The 24484-nt window shown below is 31.9% G+C and overlaps 1 protein-coding gene across 1 annotated transcript in view; it reads right to left on the bottom strand.

Annotated features, from left to right (window-relative positions):
- LOC144469116 (opioid-binding protein/cell adhesion molecule) overlaps window positions 1-24484 on the bottom strand; it is a 211318-nt gene that overhangs the window by 68418 nt on the left and 118416 nt on the right. Inside the window, exon 3 of the mRNA XM_078179048.1 lies at window positions 17804-18023. Coding sequence (XP_078035174.1) covers window positions 17804-18023 — 220 coding nt within the window. The remainder of the gene's footprint in view (window positions 1-17803; window positions 18024-24484) is intronic.

The raw sequence follows: 24484 nt of genomic DNA, 5'->3' as shown, positions 1-24484 counted from the left end.
GGCAATTCGTTACTAAAACTACGCGAATTTCGCGAACGACAAATTAACGTAAACGTGATTTCAATCCGTCCCAGAAATTGTTTTCCACTGTCAGCGAAACTTTTTCCATTAACTCAACAGCAACGACTAACCGACTCTTCCGCCGTTTCATTCTTTGCGTCCTTATTATCAAAGATGGCTTTCCGTCACAACAGGCAAAGTCGCGTCCGCGCGTCCGTTCATAAATCTTTTTTCATCTTTATAACCGAGACGATCTTAATTTCATTCTTCCTTTTTCCATTTATAAACCTGCTACCGTTGTTTTACATTTTCCCGAGCGCGCTGTCCATTTTCCAGTTTATCTCTGTAAGTACCATTTTTGCCTCTCTTTCTTTGTTCTATCCGGGTTCCTCCTTCTCACCTTTTGTCCCGATGAACGTATCTCGATTCTAGTACCTCTTCCAAGGCAGCAAAATGAAGTTCTTCCGCTTCTCCAACCTTTCCTTTTCGAACAGCCGCTAGTCTGTTCTCCATCCATTTCATCTATTCCGGCTATGCCACTGCGCTTCCAATTATCCTCCTAAGTGTTCTTTACCACAAAAACTCAGCGAACGAACCCAATTTATCCGATCACTAACGGAATGTTCCGAGACTGTTTCTCGTCTTTTTGCACATACCGTCTTCGTTCCATTCCATTTTGCCACGTTACTCACCTACCGATACGCCCTTCTCGATACCTCCATATTTTATTTAGGAATCTCCCAGCTTCCCGCGGTTCTTAAGTAATTGCAGAGCAAATTGCTTAATGGTATTAGAAAAAAAGCGATCGTATCAGCCGAAGAATATGTCACAAATATTTTGAATAATATCTAAAGATTAATTCGACGGAATGTATTTGATTTACAGTTACCTAATTACTGCGTGCATAATTGGTCATCAATATTAGGACGATTTATCGATTACGTACGAAAATGTAATATTTAATGGATATTGTCTACCGTGCACTCATTTTTTAATATTACATTAAAATTACTATAAAGCACACATACATAAATATTACTTACGGAAGCATTTTGTGTACCAATACATTTGAATACAATATTTAATTATTTAAATATAACATATAATAGATGTTGCTGTAATTTACTGTAATTTATGCTGTACACATGGGATCTCATTTAAGTTAAGATTGTAAACAATCTCATGCAAGCGTATTTCTTTCTAGTAGTTTTTTAATACGTAGATGATTTCAAGTTACTTTGTGATCATCTTTTCATCTTTTACCATAAAACTATATTTTACTTTTCGTTATCATATTTTACGTACAAAACAAAAATTAATTACTATTTGTTTTTCGCATAATTTTAACGATGACGTATAGGAAACAAACGCTACTTATTACTTGTCTTTTCCAAAAAACCAAACGAAAAATAACATTTCATTTTCAAGTAAGAAATAATAAATAAATTATTTGTAGAATTAATTAAATGATTTCTTAATTGAATGAGAAATTTAATTATTATCTGCATATGGAAAATTAATTTAATTTGTAAGTTGTTATTTATTATCGAAAATAAAATTTGTCCACTTTACGCTTTATATAAACTTTATTTATCAATTTTGTAAGTTTCAACTGTTGTACAAGGATTTTCCACATAATTATTTATCTATTCATAATAAACAATTGTAAGAACGCTATATTTTTTAGCTAATATTGTGTCGTTGTCCTTAACTCTACAGCAAAACTTCAAATTTTTTCCACAAAAATGTAGGTCCATTTTGAAAAAAGAATTCGCTATTTTATTTTAAACTTTATGCTATAAGATTTGGACACTCTTTTTCAGGAATGATTTTCAACTCCAGCGGTTCTCCTTATTTAACACATATTCGTCCAAATAACGAAAATTCGTCACTTCGCAAACAGTCAACAATAGCCAAATGACGAAAATTTGTCATTTGCATATTACAGACAATAATTGATTCCTGCATGTATATTTATAATAATTACTGCAAAATAATATCATTTTTAACAAGTTACGTTGCTTTTACATAAACCATACCATTTCTATAGATAGTGTCAAAAATTCCAGCATTTTGTGAATGGCGATGCAATAAATTACCAGACGAATATGTGTTAACGCGTGCTTTCGTCATAATTGATAAATTAGATTTGGCAGTGTAGACACAGATTCTCGTTTAAACGTGAGTTGATCGAACAATTGTGATCTAGGAGATTTCTACGTGACATTGCTATTACCCATATTAGAAAACCGATTCTGTCCTCTCGTCTGCGTATTCTATGAAAACATTAACGATGAAAAGGTTGGTTCGAGGACGAGTGCTCTTCGCTGTTCGCTTTGATGTACGTCGAAATCATTGGTTGGTCCGGCGCGGCGCGGCTTGCTAGGCATGGTATTTTATTCTCCACTGACCATTCGACGAGTGCCCCCTTTTGACAAGGTTCAATGACTGTTCAGCTTTCGTTGTAGAAAGAAGAAACCGTGAAATACGTTCTTTGCAGACATTTTTTTGCTGTTGCTTATAGTTATGGCCGGAAAAACATTGCTCCATTCAAATGATATCGATCGTAATTCTGATAGTACATATACATATAACGACTCGCCTTAATATTCGGGCACATTTCAAAACAGAATAATCTTTGTCAAATTGATTGAAATCACTTGAATGTTTTGGAGATATTGGAGGAACCAGTTTATTGTACAATGACTACAATACTTATTTTAATTTTGTTGTTTATTAGACTGACAAGTAGGTAACGAAAATTTAAACAACAGGTGTAGTAGATATCGGTCACGTACAGTCCTCTCCAAACGTATTAGAAAATCATTTTATTTATTATAAATCGTAACTTTTTTAGTCAGTTTAGATAATATCTGCGCGGTTTATGGCATTATTTTGTCAAAAGTACATGTTAAATTAAATGTATTTGTCATCTATATGATTACTTTTCCCATTTATTGTTTCTCGCTCGATAACATATAAATCGTTTTCCCTATGTGTTTCCTGAATATGTGGAATATAGTCGAACTATAAAATTAATGTAGCAGAAACAAATATACACAGAAATAATAAATGAAATAATGAAACAGATGCCGAAATTAATCCAAGAAATAATTAAAACGCGGTGAATGTATTCACGAAAAGGAAATTTAATACTGCTTTAAAAAATTGACGATATTTTTATTATACTGTTAAATATATATATAACCTACTAATTGCCGTTTCATAAAATTAAGTTTGAAATAAATTGATGAAATATAAGATCTCTCTGTCGATTTTTCAATACCACTTAATTTTCTGTTATTGTCTTAATATTTTTGGAGGGAGGTGTACGTAAACTACGAATTTCATCGGGATTGAATGATGTACAGTCAATTTAAGCTTATTGAAAGATGTAAAGTTATCTAGATTTCTTACAATTCTTGGTTGAAAGTTATGAAAAATCGCAATATTTATTATCTTTAATTATTTGTAACTCATAACAATATCTACTGACTTCGATGGAGTTTTCGACATTTACATAAGTTACCTAACTCTGACTTACAAAATGCATTGTTTAAATTTTTGTTAAAATCTCAGATAAATAAGCTAAAAATCTCCTTTTTTTCATTCCAATTGCCTAGTGAACTAGTCTCCTTATTATTTGAAAAAAAAATAGTCACAAAAGATATCCACAAATATTAATACGAGCCACTGTAATAGCGATAAATATTATAATCGCACTGAACGGAATACCGTAATCTTCTATAATTTTATTTAAAAACATAAATCATATTGTTTGTGTAGAATTCAGTAGTGAGATATAAACGGAGGTAGTATTTTTAAGAAGATCGCGAATAATCTGTAATCTAATCAGTAGCCTAAGGATTCTATGCATTTATGATAAAAATGTATGGTTGAAACATGAAGTTGTGAAGTTATGCGATGAATTTAATAATATTGCTGTACCGTTTCCAAATTATTAAGAGGAATGATTTATATCTATACAATTTGTATTTCTTACATGCTTGTTACAAACTTTTATTTTTCATAAAGTTCCGCAATCTGCTCATCAAAAATATTACATTTGAAGTGATAGTAATCATCGAAATTAGTTAATCCGCAAACAAACTACATGAATTGACAGATGTGATTATTTTCAGGTTCCTTTTTATAGTTATCAGTGAAAAATCATGACAAACTGTAACACGATTTCTTTATTGTTCGTAGCTTATACTAACGCGTATATTTTTCTTTACGTTCGCATTGTCAAAATTCAATAAATGTAAAAGTAGATAAATCATTAATAACAATATAAACGATAAAGCATGGTATCCCATCATTTTTAAACTGAACAGTATAATCTAAGAGTAAGTACATGGATTCAGAGAGGCACGATCCGTTTATATGTTTAATGGACTTTTACCATGAGTTATTCGTTACATTACATTATTTATAATCTGTTTTCGAACGTTTATACGAACTGAAATTCCTTTAATACAATTTGCAGAAAGTAATGTCAAATTAAAGTTTACGTTCTTTGTCCATTATTTCCATGCAACAGTAATATTGGATTGAATTTAATTTTATATATATCGAATTGCAAATAAATTCTGCCGATACACTGATTCTGAGCTAGTATAAATATTCCTATTGAAAATGGCTGTAATCGCCGATTTTCACTGATCCACGGAAATTAAAATTTCATTTCTTTTCACAATGAAAATCCATTTAAAATTAAGAGGAAACAAGCAAAACGTTTCTGATGGATTTTTTTGCATTTGTAAATTTGCTTTCAGTAAAAATTTTCCTGACTCGCATGCATTTGCGTTTACAAGTAGGCGAAACAGCTGGCAATAAACGAATGCATTAAACTTTATTCACGCAAAAATGTAACAGAGCGATAACAAAATTTGTTCTTAAGGTTTTTGCTTATTTTTATATTTTTGATAGAATCATTTCCAAGATTATATTTTAAAAACTCTAGAAAGATTAATTCATTACATTTCTAATAAAAAGTAATAGCTGTAGTTGTAAAAACGTTGCACATGTTTTCACTTTCGAGATATTGTCGCTAAAAGTTTCGATGTCTAATACTTCGTGTTGGAGTAATAATAATTTAATTTATATCATTATTAACTATAAATATTTAACAAATATAAAATAACGTCCTTCAACACATATGTCAATTAAACAATCGATAATTCATACTCGTGCAACTTTCTTCTCCTTCTCTCATTTAATACTACATCAAAAATTTGTTTATTCAAATAGAATAAATTTTACACAACATTCCTCAATTGCTATTTATACCAAGTACTTAGTTATCAATAAAATAATCACTTTCACACAAACATTCCTTGTTTTATTGACAATTACAGTCTCATATACACTCCGTATTAGTAGGGCTTTCTTGCTTTTTTTTAAATTTTTATACGTCAATTTTATATTTTATAGTTTTATTAATGCGTAAATTTAAATTTTTTTAATTTGTGATATCCGATGCATTTCCTTATAAATGCGGATTATACTCATTTGTTAGTCTTTTAATACATATTCTTCTGGTAATTTTTTGCACCGCCATTCACAAAATGTCGACATTTTATGACATTATCTGTAGAAATGATATGGTTTATATAAAAACAACGTAACTTATTAAAAATCATATATTTTTTAGTGATGGTTATAAATATACCATATTTGGTTAAAATTATCTCTGTTTGGTAAAAATTAGAATTCAATTTATTTAGAATTAACAGAATAAGAATCAAATATTTTCTATAATATTATATATAAATGACGAGATATAATTATATTATATATAATTTTGTCATTAGGATATTGGTGATCGTTTGCAAAATGACGAAGTTACGTCATGCGAACGAATATGTGTTAAAGAATTCCCCTCGATATTATATATCTTGCACTTGTCAATTCTTGTTGATCACGTGTACTTCCAACGTACTAGCTTTCGACTTTAATAAGCAATTGCTGGACCGTAAACCTGCAGATGAGCCGTGTCACTAAACAGTATTCCCATTAGCGAAGTTCATTGGATCTGTTCTCCCAAAGGACTTAATCGCTACCTAACGTACAGTGATATAATATAACATACACAAGATATGAAGTCATAATACAAAAATGAAATCTCTTTAATTGTTAATCTTTAATATTCTTCAATTAATCTCGTAAAAATATTTCATCGCCTATGCAAGGACTGGCGAACTTTTCATCTATTGTGTACCTCTTTATGTCACATAGCTTCCACAATAAAAATTCGTCCGTTTATAAATTACGTTCATTTTTCTTCAAATCAAATTCACTTTTCTCCAAATTAAGTTCAACTTTTTTTAAATTAAATTTACTTTTTCGAAAATTATGTTTTCTTTTTTCAAAATCAATCACCCTTCCCAAATCAAGTTTAAGTGTTTTCAAATCAAATACAGACTATTAAGAATCAACATCATACTTTTGTAAATTAAATTTACCCTTTTGCAAATTATGTTTCCTTTTTTCCAAAACCAAAGTCACCTTTTGAGAATCAAATTTACCTTTCTGTGAATTAACTTCACTGATTTCTGAATAAAATTATTCTACTGTGTTTTCTTAAACTATTGTGATAAAAAACAAATTCAATTTTGTTTCATCAGATTTGTAATTTTATCGTACATAAAATAACTAATCCAATATATAAACACTCACCAATAAATGAACATTTATCTCATTTCATGAAAATTTAACGTTTATTATAATCATTTTACATTAAAAATAAAAAATTCAAAAATATCTGAATATTGAAAGAGTATAAAATATATATAGTATAAAAAATGCAGACGTGTACATTGAACAAAAGCGAACAGGTTTATTAAAAAACTTGATATTTGCAAGACGACTGATTTTATGCTGGCAGCATAACAGCGTCGACACGAAAATTTATCCTCGCATTTTTATTTATTGTCAGAAGTGATTTCTCTTGTAGACCACCTTGTTTCGATCGCTATAATCTTTGAATTCGACTAGTACCAGCTTTACGGTTGAAATAATGTCGAATAAACTGAAATCAACTCTTCTCCACTCTGTCTGGTTTCTGTCCTAGTAACTTCATTTCAGTTCTATCCCTCGACAGATTCCCAATGCCAGCCTCGTGTCATCGTAGTACACGAAGATACTAGGAACGTAGCCAATTTCCTCCAGCTCACGCTGAATACCTGAGTGCTTCTTTCCCGTTTCTCTTTGTTTCCCGGTCTGATCCCGTACTGGGTGCCTTTACTCTTTATCCTATTCTCCTCGTTGTCCGATTTAAACGATTCCTTTAGTGTCATCGGGATAAGATCTGAGCTTTCAGAACAAACGCTGGTTCTCACGTTTCCTTCAATTTGCATTGAGGCAAGAGTCCGCATGCTTGATTAAAGGAGGTACAGTTGTGTACGTTGTTTTCCCTTAAAGACGTTCAATTTAACAACGGATCTATGGCATCTCTGTAACTTACAAGGCAATATCGGTAATTCGAGAATTCCAAAATATCTGTAAAGACATTACGAATTTCTTTCATTATCGCTAATATTTCCAATATAGTATAATATATTGAAAAATGATTACATACAAAGTTTCATGGTATTATATACTCTACTTACGGGGCTACAAGCAATCGAAAACAAATTTTACTTTTCCTAGATTTTGATTTTCTGAAATTTTATTTTTTGTTTGTATTTGATTTAACAGCCTGGCAAAGGCTCTTCACAATTATGTAAATGACAAACAAACCCGATTTCTGGTTTGACCCAAAAATTCCTGTAAGCATATAAAACTCGCTGTAACTCCTTCATGCAAATATATTTTATATTTGGTTTTATACAAACGGCAAATTAATAAGCGATGCAGAGAGATAATCTACAACAGCGGCGTATATTATTTGAAATTTGTTTTAGCAATTAATTTCGTTTATTATTTGGCCCTGATTGTAAATATTGTAAGTTGAAGAGGGGTTGTTTTCACCTCGAGGATCTTTTTTCGCATAGTTTGAACATTGCCTTAATTTTAGAACGACTTGAATTGCATTCCTGCAAAGTTGCAACTTTTTTGGAATTTTCGAATTGTCGATGTTCTTTTGTTAGTTGGAAGGAATTTAAGATGTATAAATCATGAATTTGAATAATTTTCTAAAAGTCAAATAGGATTCTCTTTTTATAAGTGAAAGCGTTTTGGAGATTTTAAAATCAACTTGATTATAATAAATAAAATTACATATTTTTGATATTATATGTGGAAAGAGCACCGAATATTAGATTATTTAAAATCTAATAGAAAAATTTATTTATCAAATCATGTTCCCCCGGGCTTATAAAAATATTAAACTTATATTTCGTTCTTGTATTAAATGAGTTGTAGTGATATTTAGATATATCTGCTCAAGCAGTTACACAATTATCTATTACTTTAATATTAAAATTACGAATTATAATACATTTTTACTTAAATTCGATGTTTTATCAGTTCATAATACACTAGGACAAATTGTTTAATTTTAGACAACAAAAACGAATCTGATTTTCTATTAGAATAGAATTATATAATTAAAATCTGTACCCATCATTGATTCATATTGTGTACAAGACGAAATTCTTACGTGTATAGGTTTCACCAATTATTAGATAACAAGAGGATATCTAATATTGCATACGTACATTATGTTCTTCAACATAAACAGTTCCCATGAACAAATTTTATTTTACTTCTTTGAACTACATTTCTTGGTAGTTTTCAGCACATTTTCAATTCTATTATGATTACTAGGACGCTTGGATAGAAAGTGCATACCTATATTTTAAGGAATAGCATGCCAGTTGAAATGGAACGGTAAATATTCCATGATATGCCCGATTTACCTCTATGTTGCAGTAATAGCTCTCTAACCCAAGAATACTAATCTGCGCTAAGCAGTTACGACTAATTTTCGTTCTTTTCATACCGGATTTTAACCCGTGATTTTCTTTGCACACACATTTATAATATAATATAATATAATATAATATAATATAATATAATATAATATAATATAATATGACATGACATGACATGACATGACATGACATGACATGACATGACATGACATGACATGACATGACATGACATGATATGATATGATATGATATGATATGATATGATATGATATGATATGATATGATATGATATGATATGATATGATATGATATGATATTACATGATATGATCTAATATAATATCGCATCTCATCGCATTGTATTGTCTTATATTATATTATAAGTTTATACTATATCATATTGACACAAATCATCTAAATAAGATTATTTATATATTCTTCTAAAATTCAAATCAACTTTTAAACAAACAGCAGCACTGTAACTATTTTCTGTCATTTWACATACTTCCTCTCATGCAATATATAAATGTTCTTACAATTATAAAGATAAATGTAAATATAGTAAAGGAAGATAAAACATGGRCATAAATAAAGTATCAAAACATCAAATACGTTTCGTACTAATATTTACAGTGAAGTATTTGTTCATGAATAACGTAATTCAAAAAAATTCTAGAGATATTTACACGACATTCTCTTTTATCATCCTTATCAACTATGTTTTGTATAACTAAACATAATCATTTTGGAAATATGTTTAGATAATACTCTCCGTAGCATATTTACATGAAATTGGTCTCATCTCGGTAACAAATATTTTTTAACAACTCATCCGTAGTTTTAAATAAAAAGCTTGCGATAAAATTCAAATAAAATTGAGTACGATATTCGTTTCAATGATTATTTTAGTGAAACAGTGCTTGTCTCCTACAGTAGTAATTTTAAAGCACGTGATGATAAAACACGACACAGAATGCGTGACAGAAAAATGCAATGAACGCCCGCGTTAGCAGTATAATTTATCATCAGAGAGCAATTTACATGCATAAATGAAACAAACACATCAAAATAATTTATTAGCTTACATAGTTCAGATGTTCCACAAGCAAGTGTGTGTATCTCACTTGGCTTGAATATTCTGTGCCGGTGCATTTGCAACTATAATGATCCAGTATAATTACAAGTAATTGCAACGGAGTTTGCTGGTTTGTACCAATTACGTATAATTAGACATAAAGGCTAAACTTTTTTGTTGAAATATCTCAAGTGCCATTACATACAAATTTCAACATTATAAATCTTGTGTTTATATTATTAAAATACAGACTTTATGTATTTATCACAAAAATGTGTAGATTAAATATGACAGTAGAAATAAACAGAGAGTTTAGTAGCACTATTGCATGGTTTTCAATACGTCAATAATACTACAAAACTTAAATATTGTACTATTGAATACGAATAAAGTGACATATTTGGCCATTACACGACGATTATACTTCTCGTTATACTATAAACCACGCGAACTTGACACATCTTCCATCTCAGTTTTTTCAAAAATAAAGATTTAAATGAAAAAATGTTATTCTTTTTCTTTGATTTATTTTTTGAAAACATATATATATTTATAGAAACCTTCGAACTGTAACAAAGATGAAATCATCTAGGTGACGTCAAAATGAACAAAATGTATAGCTATTGTAGTATGTTACATCTGCAATTTCCAAAGAGTAACCGATGTTTCAAATTTGTTAACCTGTTTTAATGCTCGACATTAAAGAATTTTCAAAAACGTTTATCTAGCAAAAAACAAATCATAATACATATATACCATTACCTTTAAAACTAGTTCAACACGACATGGTGATCGATATGGGATAGCATCGAAACTTTGAACTTAAGGCCTCATGCTACGTTACCATTCCGAATCATTATCTCTTACTCCTCGTGTCGGTGGGTTGAACTTTGTAGTCTGTTTCACTAAACTCTTAGATTTTTTCTACACATAACACACATGTCGTGTCTTATAGTATACAAGGTGGAGCAAAAACGTTGTCCACCTTGAACATCTGTTGCGTATGGTCTTATGAAAAAATATTTCAGAACAAAGTTACACTACTTTGTGGGACACATGATAAAAGAGAATTTCTTGCAGGATAATTGTTTAAATAAGATCTGTAGATCATCGCTGTCTTTTTAAATGGAATACCATTCTGTTGATACTTAAGATCTTAAATATATGATCTCCAAAACTTTGCCTTGCTTATAACAATATCTCTTGCACTAACTCTTTGTACTTTTTGTACTTACTCATCTAATCTATAAAAATTCTTCTAGAAGCCTTAAAATCGTATACCAAATATCCTCTAAATATTTATGAGTGAAAGATGCGGATTGCATGAGGACTTTAACAGAGAGTTTAATAAATTCGAGGAAGGCGATGACGCAAATTATCTTGGTAATGATATTGCAAGAAAAAAAATTCAAAAAATTGTTAAAAATAAGTAACAGTCAAAGAACTGCCCTTTAAAATAAATTTCAATTAAGAAACATAAAACAGTTAGGAGCAACTAGTAACAGGATTGGAAAATAATTCGGAGTGTAAAGGGTTAACGGCACTAATTTCGAACACTGTCGTACGTTCATGTAATGATTACATTTCTCTGCATTGCTCCTCATTGCGGTAATATTGTTTGTAAACGCAACAGTGCAGCAATTGAAGGAGACCACACATCTGTCAGGCACTAATTGTAATTATTTATATATTTATGTATGTATGTTCATTTTACTTATTTATTTATTTCCTTTTTTATATGTCTAGCTTAATTATTTATCTATTCATTTATTTGGCTAATGGTTTCATTTTTCTTGTATTATTTACTTATTTATTTATACATTTACGCATGCTATATACGTTAATTCTGTAAATACCCCAAGCAATACACGTAAGCTCGGGGGAACATGATTTAGTATAATAAATTAATTAGTATTTAATTAAATAAATCAAGCAATAGTAAAATGTTTTTGTGACGCTATAGCCTTTGGTGATCTTGAATGGCCTTATAGAGTACCATTCTGAAATCGTCTCGGTTGCGGTCATCACATAGTTGTAGAAAAAGAATAGTTTTCCATTTGAAAAATATCGACAAACTTGTAAATTCATTAAAAAAATTATCCTGGAAAAAATTCTATTTTATCATAACATGTGCCCCACAGAACAATATAACTTTGGCGTGAAAAGTTTTTTCATAACACCATACGCAATGAAGATATTGAAGGTGGGCAAAGTTTTGCCCCACCTTGTATATGATCTAACGGTAATGATATAGCGAGAGAGGAAAGCCACGCTTTGCGTCGAGTTTGTAATATAAAAATTACATTGGTTTATACTTTTTCCTTAACTAATAAAATATATGTATAATCAATACATATATATATGCATCATTAAACAGTGTATTTTTCTACAAATTCTAGAAAACTTCGTCGATTTTCATACGGGTTATATTAATTGAAAAATCAACTATTTATATCTTTTTACTTCTTGTTAACTATTTAACAAGGCGTAAGGGTTGTGTATGAATCGTCACTTGAAATGGACGGTGATCTAATTTTTAAAGCACACTTACAGTAAAAATCTAGCGACTCCTCTGGCGCAGTCTCTGGCGAATACTTAAATTGCTTTGAACTCGTTTTCTTCAGTCTGAATGTTTCCATTCTTCTCCTCTAAATCCTAGGTAATTCTGTTATAGGACGACCATTTGTTCCTCCACAATTTGCCCTGCATGGTGCTATCATTTACGGGAACATTTTTACCCGTTTTTATCCTATACTCGTATCACGTATTTCATCGGGAATACAGCGCGCGTCCTATCCGGCAAAAAATGGACAGAGACTTGACCGAGTAATTTCCTCGTCGAAGACATGGTGGAGTATCGCCGACGGCGAGATTCGTTAATACGCGAACGAATGTAAATCATGTCGTATTAATGGGTTCGTAAGCAGCCATGCAAACATTGTTAACGTTGTCGGACAGGGTGAACGAGTGGTTGGAAATAAGCAAACATCGAGCGAGATGTCGGAAGGGCGAGAAATTACAACAGCTAGAGCAAAAACAACAGACAAGCATAATGCACTTAATCATTGTAACGTCGCTATTATTATTCAAGGAATCGTGCAAATTAAATAATGTTCGTTCGCCTTCGATTATCTGTAACGTTTGATTATACAAATTATCCCACTGGTTGTATTATAAAGATATAAATATATGAATAAATTGACATTTAACGGTGGACCTTTATGACAAAACTATAACTGATTGTAGTTAGGATTATTTATAATATTGTTACGTGAGCGCAGTCGCAGCATGTTGAATAATAACGTCACGACTTTAATAACAACAGAACTTTTTATTCGGGAAAGGGGGAACTCAATATTCGACCGTTTACCACGACGTCTCTCTGAACTCTGAGTCGTTCTTGTTAAATCGTTGCTCAGGAGATATTTACCAAGCAACGATGCCACAAGGAACTCTCGATATCTCGATATCAAAAGATATCGATCCATATTCGTAACAATATTCTTTACCAATTATTTGAACATAATTCTCAAGGTATAATACACCATTTTGTCTTAATTCTTTCCTACCTAAATCTAATATTAATGGCCTTTTAAATTATATATCACTTTATAATAAAATGTAGCACTAGAATTTAATTATTGATAACTATTGTATATAATGTACAAAATTGTAGTCTGCTGTATAAGCCTCATGTGGCTCAAGGTAATAATAATAAAGGAATATACATAATTCTTATACGCTTCTAGCTAAGTTAGTTCTTTTATAGACTTTAATGGAATATATTGAAATCGAAAACAATTTTCACTTTTTTAATAATACCTTACTTAAATTACCTTATATTTCTGTTGTTATAGTTCACAGAATTGATCTGTAGTTCAACTTCGAGTTAAAAACGGTTGCACGTGGAACGAATTTGACAGAGGAACGTGATGTTGGAGAAGCAACGATGGGTGTGGTAACTGAAGTTAACGAAAGGGAACTGTTTCGCGCGCTGCCTCCATACTCCACGGTGCGATGCATCGTTGGATAGGCAGGTTTGTTTATCGATATAGCTATGCAGAAGCGCTGCAGCGATATTGCGGAGTTCGTGTGTATATGCGTATATATGTCGGCGATGAAACAGAAAAGAAAAGACAATGGAGACCGCGGGCGTCGTCGTTGGTGCAGCGAATTTTCTACTTCTACCCGTTGATCGGTAGGTGAAACGACCGTAATTCGAGCATCACAGAACTCCGTGCGGAAATAGAGGGTATAGGTTCCATTAATAAACCGTTCCCTCACGAAAAAGTTTAAAGCCGTCAAGAAAATCAATACTTGGGTATTGCTTTGCACGATCACTTAATTAAATATTACCTACAGCATACTTCTCCGTATAACGTAAAAATGTGTTACGAGTTTCACGAATTTATGCGATACGAAAACTTTTCTCTTGTAACACAAATAATGTTGCCATTTTGTTCGAACGAAACATTTCGTTCTGTTGTGTCGTATAGTTCGCCTCGTTTGGCGACTTAAATTTACGACCGTTTAAAGAAGAAAGATTGTAAGTCTAACTCCGGAGAATCCGTTTATTTACACTTTGTACAGAAGTGGTCTTAGCTACAAAGGACTTGGCTGCAGATGTAGCTAATCTCGATATAATGACGTCGCGATTTGTAATAGTTAAATGATTCTAAACTTGCTACACTTGACGCAAAAACGATTCTAATATTTTGTCGTTGCACTAGCTTTTACGAAAGCTCAGTCGCAGAATAAATTTGGTAGAGGTGGAAAACTGTCTAAAGTAGGGATAGGAAGGAACTCTGTGGTAGGGGGTGTTTTAGCAACGTTTGACAGGGATTTCCTCCAGGTCTGATTGTACCGTAAAAATAGCCGATCGCGAGCCTGCCTTAGGCCTTCAGGCCTCTGTCCGCGGAGCCCTTTGGAAATCCTCGAGGTTTATGATGCCAGCGTTTGCTATTGAGGCCGAAAACATGAGATTGTAAACCGATAAAACATGCGTGGCGCGAAATATTAAAATTACTTGATGGTTCGGTTCCTCAAAAATAGCCTTTTACCATTACTAGCATCATAAACTGTAAATTGGTCTTCCTTGTTTGAAGATCGTCCTTGGGGCCCTATGTCCAGGACGGAACACGTTCCATATAAAGTCAATGCAAGTAATAATGTTACAAATCCGCTATGTTGATAATTATATCAACATAGTTAAATAATTAGTTAAATAATTAGGATAATTAATTATCAGAGAAACACTTTTACAACGTTATGATTATATTTATGAATACTTTTTTAAAAACGTAACAACTCTTTTAAATTTTGACACTGTCTACCAATATGTGTGAAAAATCTATAGTTTCAAAAATCTTCTAACGCTTGTAACGTTTTCTAATGCTTCTAACGTTTGTCTTTGTGTTAATTGATTTCCATGAAATTTTAGCATCTTCATAAAAAACATAAAACAAATTCGAATCATTTAGTTCAGTTTAAAGGACGTTATTGCGTTTCAGAAAGTGTCCGAATATTAATGTTATTGTCATTCAATATTATAGGGAGATTATGCAATGAGTGAGGACACCTTTTATCTTATATAAAGATCCGCAGTCTAGTTGTGATCGTTAATCGCTTTGAATCGTCTAAGTTATGTTCTAACGTCTCCGTTCCAGAGTAATTAGCTGTTACATATTTTAATTCCATCACGTAACGTAAGTACAAGAAATCGTTTTATATGTAAACGATGGTCACAACATCCTTAACGCGTCGTAGGAATTCATATTATACAGGAGTTAATTGTACACCATACGTATTTCATTACTTATATTATTTACGTTAGTATCAATTAAACGTATTCATGCAATTGAATAATTATATTTAATATAATATTCTCCAGTATAATTGAGCTTTGGAATGAGCATGAAAAGATAGCTCGTGTAAAGATGAATGAAATGCAAGGTATCTCGCAGGTTTAAAGGTTTAATAAAACGTTTAAAAGAAATTCGAATCTGAAAGCATTTCGTTAGCAAAGTTTAAATCACATCAAAGTTTTCGTTGAGTATATATAAGTGGCAAGCAAATATTTTACGCACAAAGCAAACACAAAAATCTCCGAGACCAGTTTCAATAAATTTCTCAATAAGCAGAGGTAAATATAGAATAAATACAAACTTTCGCTGAAACAATACCTGATTTTCTATCAGACATAAATATAAGAAATTCAATCTAAACTTAATGATATTATTTCTACAGTTTGAGAAATTTGTATGCTTCAGTTTAAATATAGCATGATACTAGTTTTAGTATAGTTAATTTATACCTCGAGGAGGTAAGGAGTAAAAGCAGTATGGGAAGATATTATGTTTCGCAGCTTGGTATCGATTTCATAATGGAGAATGAAAGCAAAACGAGAACAGAGTTTCTTTTCTAAAAATCGATCAATATCGCATGGGATCAATAGAAAAATCCTGCGCATTTTCTATGATTTAAAGCCGTACGAAAAGTATGTACTTAAACATTGCCACTTAAATATCTCCTTCAATAGAAATATAAAAATTTGTATGAAACTTGAAATTAGTCTTTTTATTCGGAGTTTCCTAGGTCATTGATGTTGATTTGCATATAAGTGCTCATTTCTTTATTGCATCGTGAAGTATTGTATGTTTATCGTATTCGTCTCGGAATCTTGTGGCAGTTTGTTTACATGTTGGAGCTAATTCATTTCAAGGTCAAGTCATTATACATGTTACATATATTTTGACGTCAGCTAAACGATGTGGTAATAAAAAACACACACTGTACACACTTATAATAACACTTTTATCTAATAGATCACTGATGGAATCCTTATCACGATTCTGATTCGTTGTTATATTGTAGTACCAGGATTTAATTATTGCTACAGTAGACGAATGTAACATGTGGTTTTACAACTAATTGAACACTTCTTAAAAGATACCTAATATAATTAATACCTTTCAATGCTGACACCTGATAACTAAGTACATACTACCTATAAAATTTACCAACTCTACCCTTTAACTATCAAATATATTAAAAGTCGATGTATCAATTAACATGTTGAGTGCACATCGGCTACATACAGCCGACACTAATTTTTGGCTCGTTTTCAAAACTCATTTTTATTGTAATATATTCAAACAAACTGAATTTTAGAAACATGTTAAGGATTTCAACGAGTTAAAATATCATCGCCAATAATAAATTAAGTTTCATTAAACATCATATACTTTCATTGATTCTTAGGTGAGTGGCTACGTAGGATAGATTTGTACCCCATATTTTATATTTAGAAATAATCGTTTTAAGGAAAATGAAAAACTGACATATCATCGAATGCAAGAAAATGTGTATTTTATTATTTTATTTCATTTATTGATCCGGGTGACAAAGTTGCAACAATGTCGGATTTACGATATAAATATTATGTGCGGGGTAGAAATCTGCTCCGTGAAAGTGCTTGAGGGTTAACTTAGACTTTGTGGGAACTTTTCAGGTTGTTTTTCGACCCTTGACATATGAAGAGTTAAAAATGACTCACTAGGTGGAAATATTTTTATTGAAATTGTATATTCAGAAAACTTCTATCAAAGTATTAAAACGAGGACGCAAATATTTATACCATTTGCGAAGTTGCTCTTCGGTAAACGTAACAGAATCGTCAAGTTGACGTTGTCTAAACAAACAGTTTATTTCCCTATTGAGATACTCTCGGTGGCGGACCTCGAGACTAAATCAACCCCCTGAGAACGTTTTAACTTCCAGCCACAAAAGATTAACTTTTACGATACGGTTGCCTACAGAAAAGTAAGTTGTTCCGGGGATACGGTACTCACCGTTGATGTGGAGATTCACATGAATATGTTTAGGCGGATGGGTGCTGACTTGGCACTCGTACTGGCCTTCGTCGCTACTGTTCACCGGTTTAATTTCTAGGCGCCAGTTGTCTGGATACTGGAACTTCACTGTATACCTTGGATCTCCTATGTACGTGTGTGGTCCCACCGTCAGCAGGTTTACCTTCTCTCCATTATCCTGTCTACGTACCCAGGACACCTGTCAACAAATGTATTATCTTACTCTCATTCGTCAGGTAACCGAAAATTAGTTTCATTGTCAAATTATTACAATGCTAAATAAGGTATGAAAGTAACAGTCGAGGGAAAATAGCAAAACGCGTTAAGAAGGGAGACTCGTGTAAAGCGTTCAAACGAAATAGGTTTATGTTATTTTATCTGAACATTATAAACAGATAATCAATAGTAAAAACATAGAAATTCAATATTATAAACTTAACGTAATTATTTAATTTTTGTAAATTTCGGGCGTCGACTCACAGAGAAAATCGTGAATATCGGCACCGGCGTAAACGTGTTAATGAAACTTTTAATTAATGAAGTATTAACTGCTATTTGTTATGTACGATCACGCTGGCGGCGTGCAGTCTTGCATTTCGTTCCTTTTATTTAGAACGAAAAATCGAATGACATTTTTTTGTGATAGTATTAAATGTCGTGTGAACTAAACACTTTCTTCCAGGCGACTTTCAATACATGAAAATGTTTTTTACCATAAATTTCTAACTTAATAATTATTATTGTGAGGGATGTTGATACACACGACGCGTAATATTATTACGAAGGAACGTCTTTTGACTTTTCGTTCTAATAAAAAAAAAATTGAGATTGTTAAAACACAATAATATGACTTGAATTGCTTTAAAATGTCAGACTGGCGTACTAGACCACGTGTGGAAAGATATTCGATAAATTTCAATTAGTTAGAATAATAAAAACAATTGCAGAATTATATTCTTAATCAGTTTAACATTCTAAAACAATACAAGCAATGCTGTCGAATTTCTAAAATGTTATTTCGTTTTTTTAAAGATTCTCTGAATATTTCATGCGATCGCCAGTATTAAAATACATGATTCGTAAAATTTAAGGAATGTTGTCTCATTTTTATTTCTTTAAGCATTTCGTATCGTATGATAATAAGAGTTGGACGCAGCACGTACATACGCGACTGTTGTTTATTTGCTCGTTATAGGTGAATTGACGATGAATTAAGTGATCGATCGACTGGGATAAGCGGGACTCTGAAATCCGCAGTTTATCCACGTAACTGGAATTGGATAGTGTTCCCGGTATTCCCATTAAGTGTACACGATATCGTATATCTTCAACATAGATATCTAACCTACCATTATCTGACCAATAGAGGTCGATGTATACGGACGGTTATCAATGATGCATGCAATGGTAACTGATCGACTACTTTCGCTGCTTTTTACGTTGAACCGTAAGAAATTCAATGTTTCCAAAAAACTCTTACAGATCAATATCGAGTCCTGTCGTTACGCGTGTCGAAAGTTTTTATAAGCTTTACTTTTTCTGACATCAAATCAGCCAATGTCACTTGGGAATGTTCCCTTCTTAGTGATGTATTACTACAAGGCTTCCGCCAATGGGTAACTCTACTTTTAAGACATACAGAAACATTTAAATATACTTCACAATTGTCCGCATATTATGCAACAAGTTATGTTCGTCTAAATCGTGCGCAAGGACAAATTAACCCTTTACGCTCGAAGCCAATTAACAGTAAATCTAAGATCATTTTTCTGACTTCTAGTATCACTATTTTACTTCGCAAACTGCATTTTTATGCATACAAAATTAATTCTTGCGACTCGTACCAATAGTTTCACTTTAAAAAATTGTTTATATCTAAACTTTGTTAGTATAAACATTATGTTGGAAAGTGATAGAATATTTTCAGTGGTGCTTCAGAATCACCTCTCGAGTCCAAAGGGTTAAAAAAGCTTGTTCATAGTTGCAGTAATTATCATTGATAACAATGAAACAGAATATTATCCCGACTTAAAGGAACACAGTAACATTTATATTTAATAGTGAGTTATAGTACAAAATATCAATGATTTAAAACAGTATATTATGCACGAGTGAGAACAAGAATAACAAAAAACCATTCGGAAATAGCATTAATTGTTACCAAGATGAATTATTGTGACTTTTTAAGGATGATGTTAACTGTACTAATATTTGTCCCATGTTATATTTAAACTGAAATATAACGATTCCTTTACAATTAATCGATAACTTGTTTCTTTCGTCTGTCTTCGGACGTCAGAATGGAAGAATTTTTAATGTTAATGTTAAGGTCTAGGACTTAAAATTGAATAATAAGGTTAAGTATTAACGTACAGAAACAATGTCATTAAATCTCTTCTTACATTCATCTGTCTAGTAGCTGTGAATTATAATTTGACGGTTAAAAAACGTAAGTTCACTTTCGCTAAAAATGAATTACGCAATGTAAACAAACCGTTTTTACTATAACATCTTTCGGATGGTGTATTGGCCAAGGAAAAATTGAACAAAATGAAAAAGCATTATAAAGAAATAAAATAATTAAGTAATTAATACTATTTTTGTTCTAATTTAATTATAACAAAAAATGTGCTTCAGATTATCAGTGGCATTGTTATTTTTTAAAGCTATTTCGCATAATACTTATTTATCTTAATTGTAAGGTTACTGGGCTTACACCGATTGATCTTTCAGCCGTCGATTTATCCGCGTGCATTCTAAAAGAAGTGACCTCAGCGGCTACCTTTTCTATTTAATTAATCACTCCGCCAATAAGTTTAACAATTGAAACCGGGGGTTGATCAAAACTGTCGAGAATATAAATGTTCAGATGGTCAACGAAGAGCATAGTTCGTAGACAGTTCCTGAATCGTATATCATCGGATGAAATATAGATAAGCCAACGAAGCGGGGATAAAATGTAACAGGATGAGTGGTGTCCGGTTTAGGTTGACAATTGTCTCGTGGCGCTGGCAGATACAGCATGACGGTAGTGGGTGAACACCGCGCCGTGCTGAACAGCCCTTAACGCTCCCAGGATAAATAATCACCGTTTCAGTCGGCTTACACGTCGCACACCCGGAAGTACTTCGCGTTACCACGTAGACCGTGCGCGGGGATAAGTTTATTGTCGCCGCGGATACGAGCGCCAGTTACGGAAACCCGGAAACCTGACATCTGAATCGAACAATTCGAATGTTTCACAGCTTCCGAAGTTCGCCAGAGGCAAGGATTCCGTTGTACATTTCGCGACGAAATGGCGAGGTACCTTTGAATTTCCAGTGTTTCTCAAAATCTGCTTTCCACGCAGCAATTTTGAACGCGTCCGATAAAAATTATCAGGTATTGGTAACACGAATAGATATTGTATAATTAATATACAATTTTAACATACGCTCTGTTGTCTTAATTTTTGTACACGCATTTAGTCGCATTTCTTTACCTTGAAAATATAACGTAGGATGTACATAAATTAATTCTGAGAGTGACATTATTGTTAGTTGGAATTTTAACACTAAATCTACCGAGTTGGAACAGTGGCTCCGTGTTTTGTTTTAGAAAAATAATAGGACTGGATTTCTTTAGACTTTCTGCCATTTGTATTATAATGTATGCTTCAATCGTGATATCCATTTAATAATTTCGTATGTAGAAGTCTTTATAATCTAAAAAATTTTAAAAGAAAATGTGTGGAATTGGTCATTTTGACCAACTTAGGTTTTTAGGATCTAGAAAACGTAGGTTTAATGTTAATACTAGGTTTACGAAGCTCGTTAATTCGACGTATTTTCAATTTTACATAGAAAAATTTGGAAATCGGTTAGATTTATCTCTTGCTACACATACTTATATTTATTAATTTAAATTTTAAGTTTTTGGAAGTATTGTTAGTTAATGCAAAAATTTAAATTTTTTGCAGTATTGTTAGTTAATACATTGAAGAAAGAAATATCAGGTTACTCTAAGTAACTTCAAAAACATTAGTGTCAATTCAGGTTGTACATTCTTTGACGAATAACTCTTTTTCACAGAATATGGCTAAACGAGATAAATATATGTTAAAAAACAAAATCTGAGATTTAAAAACAAAATAAGAGATGGTAGTATCGGTGAAAGCAGCGGCAACAGGGGAAACTAGCTTCATCAAACGCAAGATGACATTGAAATTATGCAATATAGTGAAAATGTGTAAATCAGAAGAATCATCAGATAGTAAAGAGGAAAACTTCTGGAATTTACGTTTCAAAAGAAAAAGGGTGCATGTGCTTCCAGATTCAGAAAATTATATAAAATTCAGCTGATCCCAAAGTGTTACTATTTCTCATGATACAGATAATATTTTATTCTTCGCCAAAGAACTTTTAAAATACCGTATCATTTTGATATAAATATTTTGATATCAATACATCTGTATAACAATATTCCTTTAAAAATAAATTACTTATTCTACAAAATGTTTATTTTTTTTTAATATGTGTCAAATTGACGCATACCGTAGAGATAGGTATCATAAGAAATCTCCGTAAACCTAGTGAAAACTGCTCTAACGGCGATCGTTTTCTTAACCCTCTTAGTGACGAGCGAAAAAGCTAAATTTCACGGTGTTACTAGGGTTTGGAAAAAGGCTCATAAAAACCAAACGGAAAGCAATATTTACATAATTTAAAAAGCAGCGTATTAATGACGAAATTGAGAATGACACAATGACGCCAATTTTCCTATATTCATTGGAAATTACATACATAACAAAGGTATAAGTATAAGGCACTTTTCGCCAGTGCAACGCGGGCCGATATATCAGCCTTCCGGCACTAAGAGGGTTAAGATACGTGTATAGTCTCTACATGATGAGAAATCACCTTTGTGTTTACATTCCCCCTCTTATCAATTGCCCCTCTGTCGCAGCCACTGGTCACATGTCAATGTAACACAAAGGCACCATCTTGTCGCTTCAGGACTATACAAATAAATGATTTGGCTTACGTACTTCAAACTTGTCAGACTCATACAGGGTGTTATCGGTATGGTAGTGTCATCGGGCTCAGGATGATTCAAGGTGCAGAAATAAGTTGAAAACTAAGAATAATATTTATCCGTGTAAAGCTTCGTTTACGTGAAAATTGAGTTTGAATATATGTCGGTAATACATTGTTAGTTTATTACCTTTAACTACCGTGTAACTAACTCGAATAAATATTTATCTAAAATAATTAGTCGAATATTTTATTCAAATAGTAATTATTCATCACTCATTCTAAATTATTCGAGTAAAGGTTGTAAAATTATACGAAGAACAATGCGAATAATTATTGACTGTGTTTGTTTTGACGTCATTTTATATGAATATATTTAGACGAATACATTCAGTTCAATTTCTGGTACTTATTACGTTATAAAATTGTCAATACCTTCTTCCGCAGTCCTTAAAAAGATTATTCAATTATGCATCAGTGATCAATCTACTCAAATAAATTAATAAACTATGAGAAAGCACCTTACGTTCTATCATCTTCGCTCAAATAATAATTTATCATTACGATTGAACATGTTATCGATCTGGATTTTTACATTTCTTCTGTTCGAAGAGAAACTGACAACGCGAGATACTGTTCGTAGTTTTTATATATAAATAATTTATTTTGGTCAGTCATCACTCAATACAAAAAACCGAATAAAATTAATTAATGGAAAGTTTGCAACAAAAACACCGGAAATTCTAGATACGATGGAAAAGTAACAATTCATGAAATAATCGAGATAATTACTGTATTGGAAAGAGTTTTGGCTGACCTACTTCAACAGCACGTTAAAAACTTGCAACTTTAAAGTAGATGTCCAATTCGATTTGCGACCGCACGATAAATCACTGAAAACGTTGACGCTAGAACAAATGTGGGGAAGGAAGGACGTGTTTTAAAACAATGTGAATGATTTGTAACAACGTAATCATTCTGATAACAAAAAATATAATTGAAAAATATGGTCTCATATAATATTTGATCATAACAAGAAAGGTAATCCTGCACCTTTGAACTTCATCGTTTTATTTTTCATTATCGTCGTTCATTATTGGAGACATTCTGAAATTAATGATTATAGTGTTATAATCTTACCAACATAGTATGTTACTACAACGAGTTGGATGTTATTATTACATTTACTGATAGAAAAGTGATATTAAAATGTATGTAAAAGTCAGAAATCGTATATATGTATATTAAATATAATTACGAACAAATTTTATATTTCAATATGATAAGCATGTATTAATACAGTGGTGAAGATGATTTTCTTAATCGAAGAAATAGTAATTTTAGAAAAAAGACCCTAGATTTTATTATAGAGTTAATTTATTATACAAATATTCTTACTACTTTTCTCTCTCCCTCTCTCTCTCTCTCGATCTCTCTCTCGATCTCTCTCTCCCTCTCTCTCTCTCTCTCTCTCTCTCTCTCAATCTCTCTCTCTCGATCTCGATCTCTCTTTAGAGTGCTCTCGATGTATGTTCGGTCTCTCACTCGGCCACACATCAGAATACACAATACAAAATTCACTGGATAAATCACTCAAATAATGTTATACGCCATAAACTATCTAACGAAATAGTAGGTGAAGGATCCA

This window comes from Augochlora pura, chromosome 4 (genome assembly GCF_028453695.1).
Source record: "Augochlora pura isolate Apur16 chromosome 4, APUR_v2.2.1, whole genome shotgun sequence".
Taxonomy (NCBI): Eukaryota; Metazoa; Arthropoda; class Insecta; order Hymenoptera; family Halictidae; genus Augochlora; species Augochlora pura.
The sequence above is the reverse complement of the archived record's forward strand: the minus strand, read 5'-3'. Positions and strand labels throughout refer to the sequence as shown.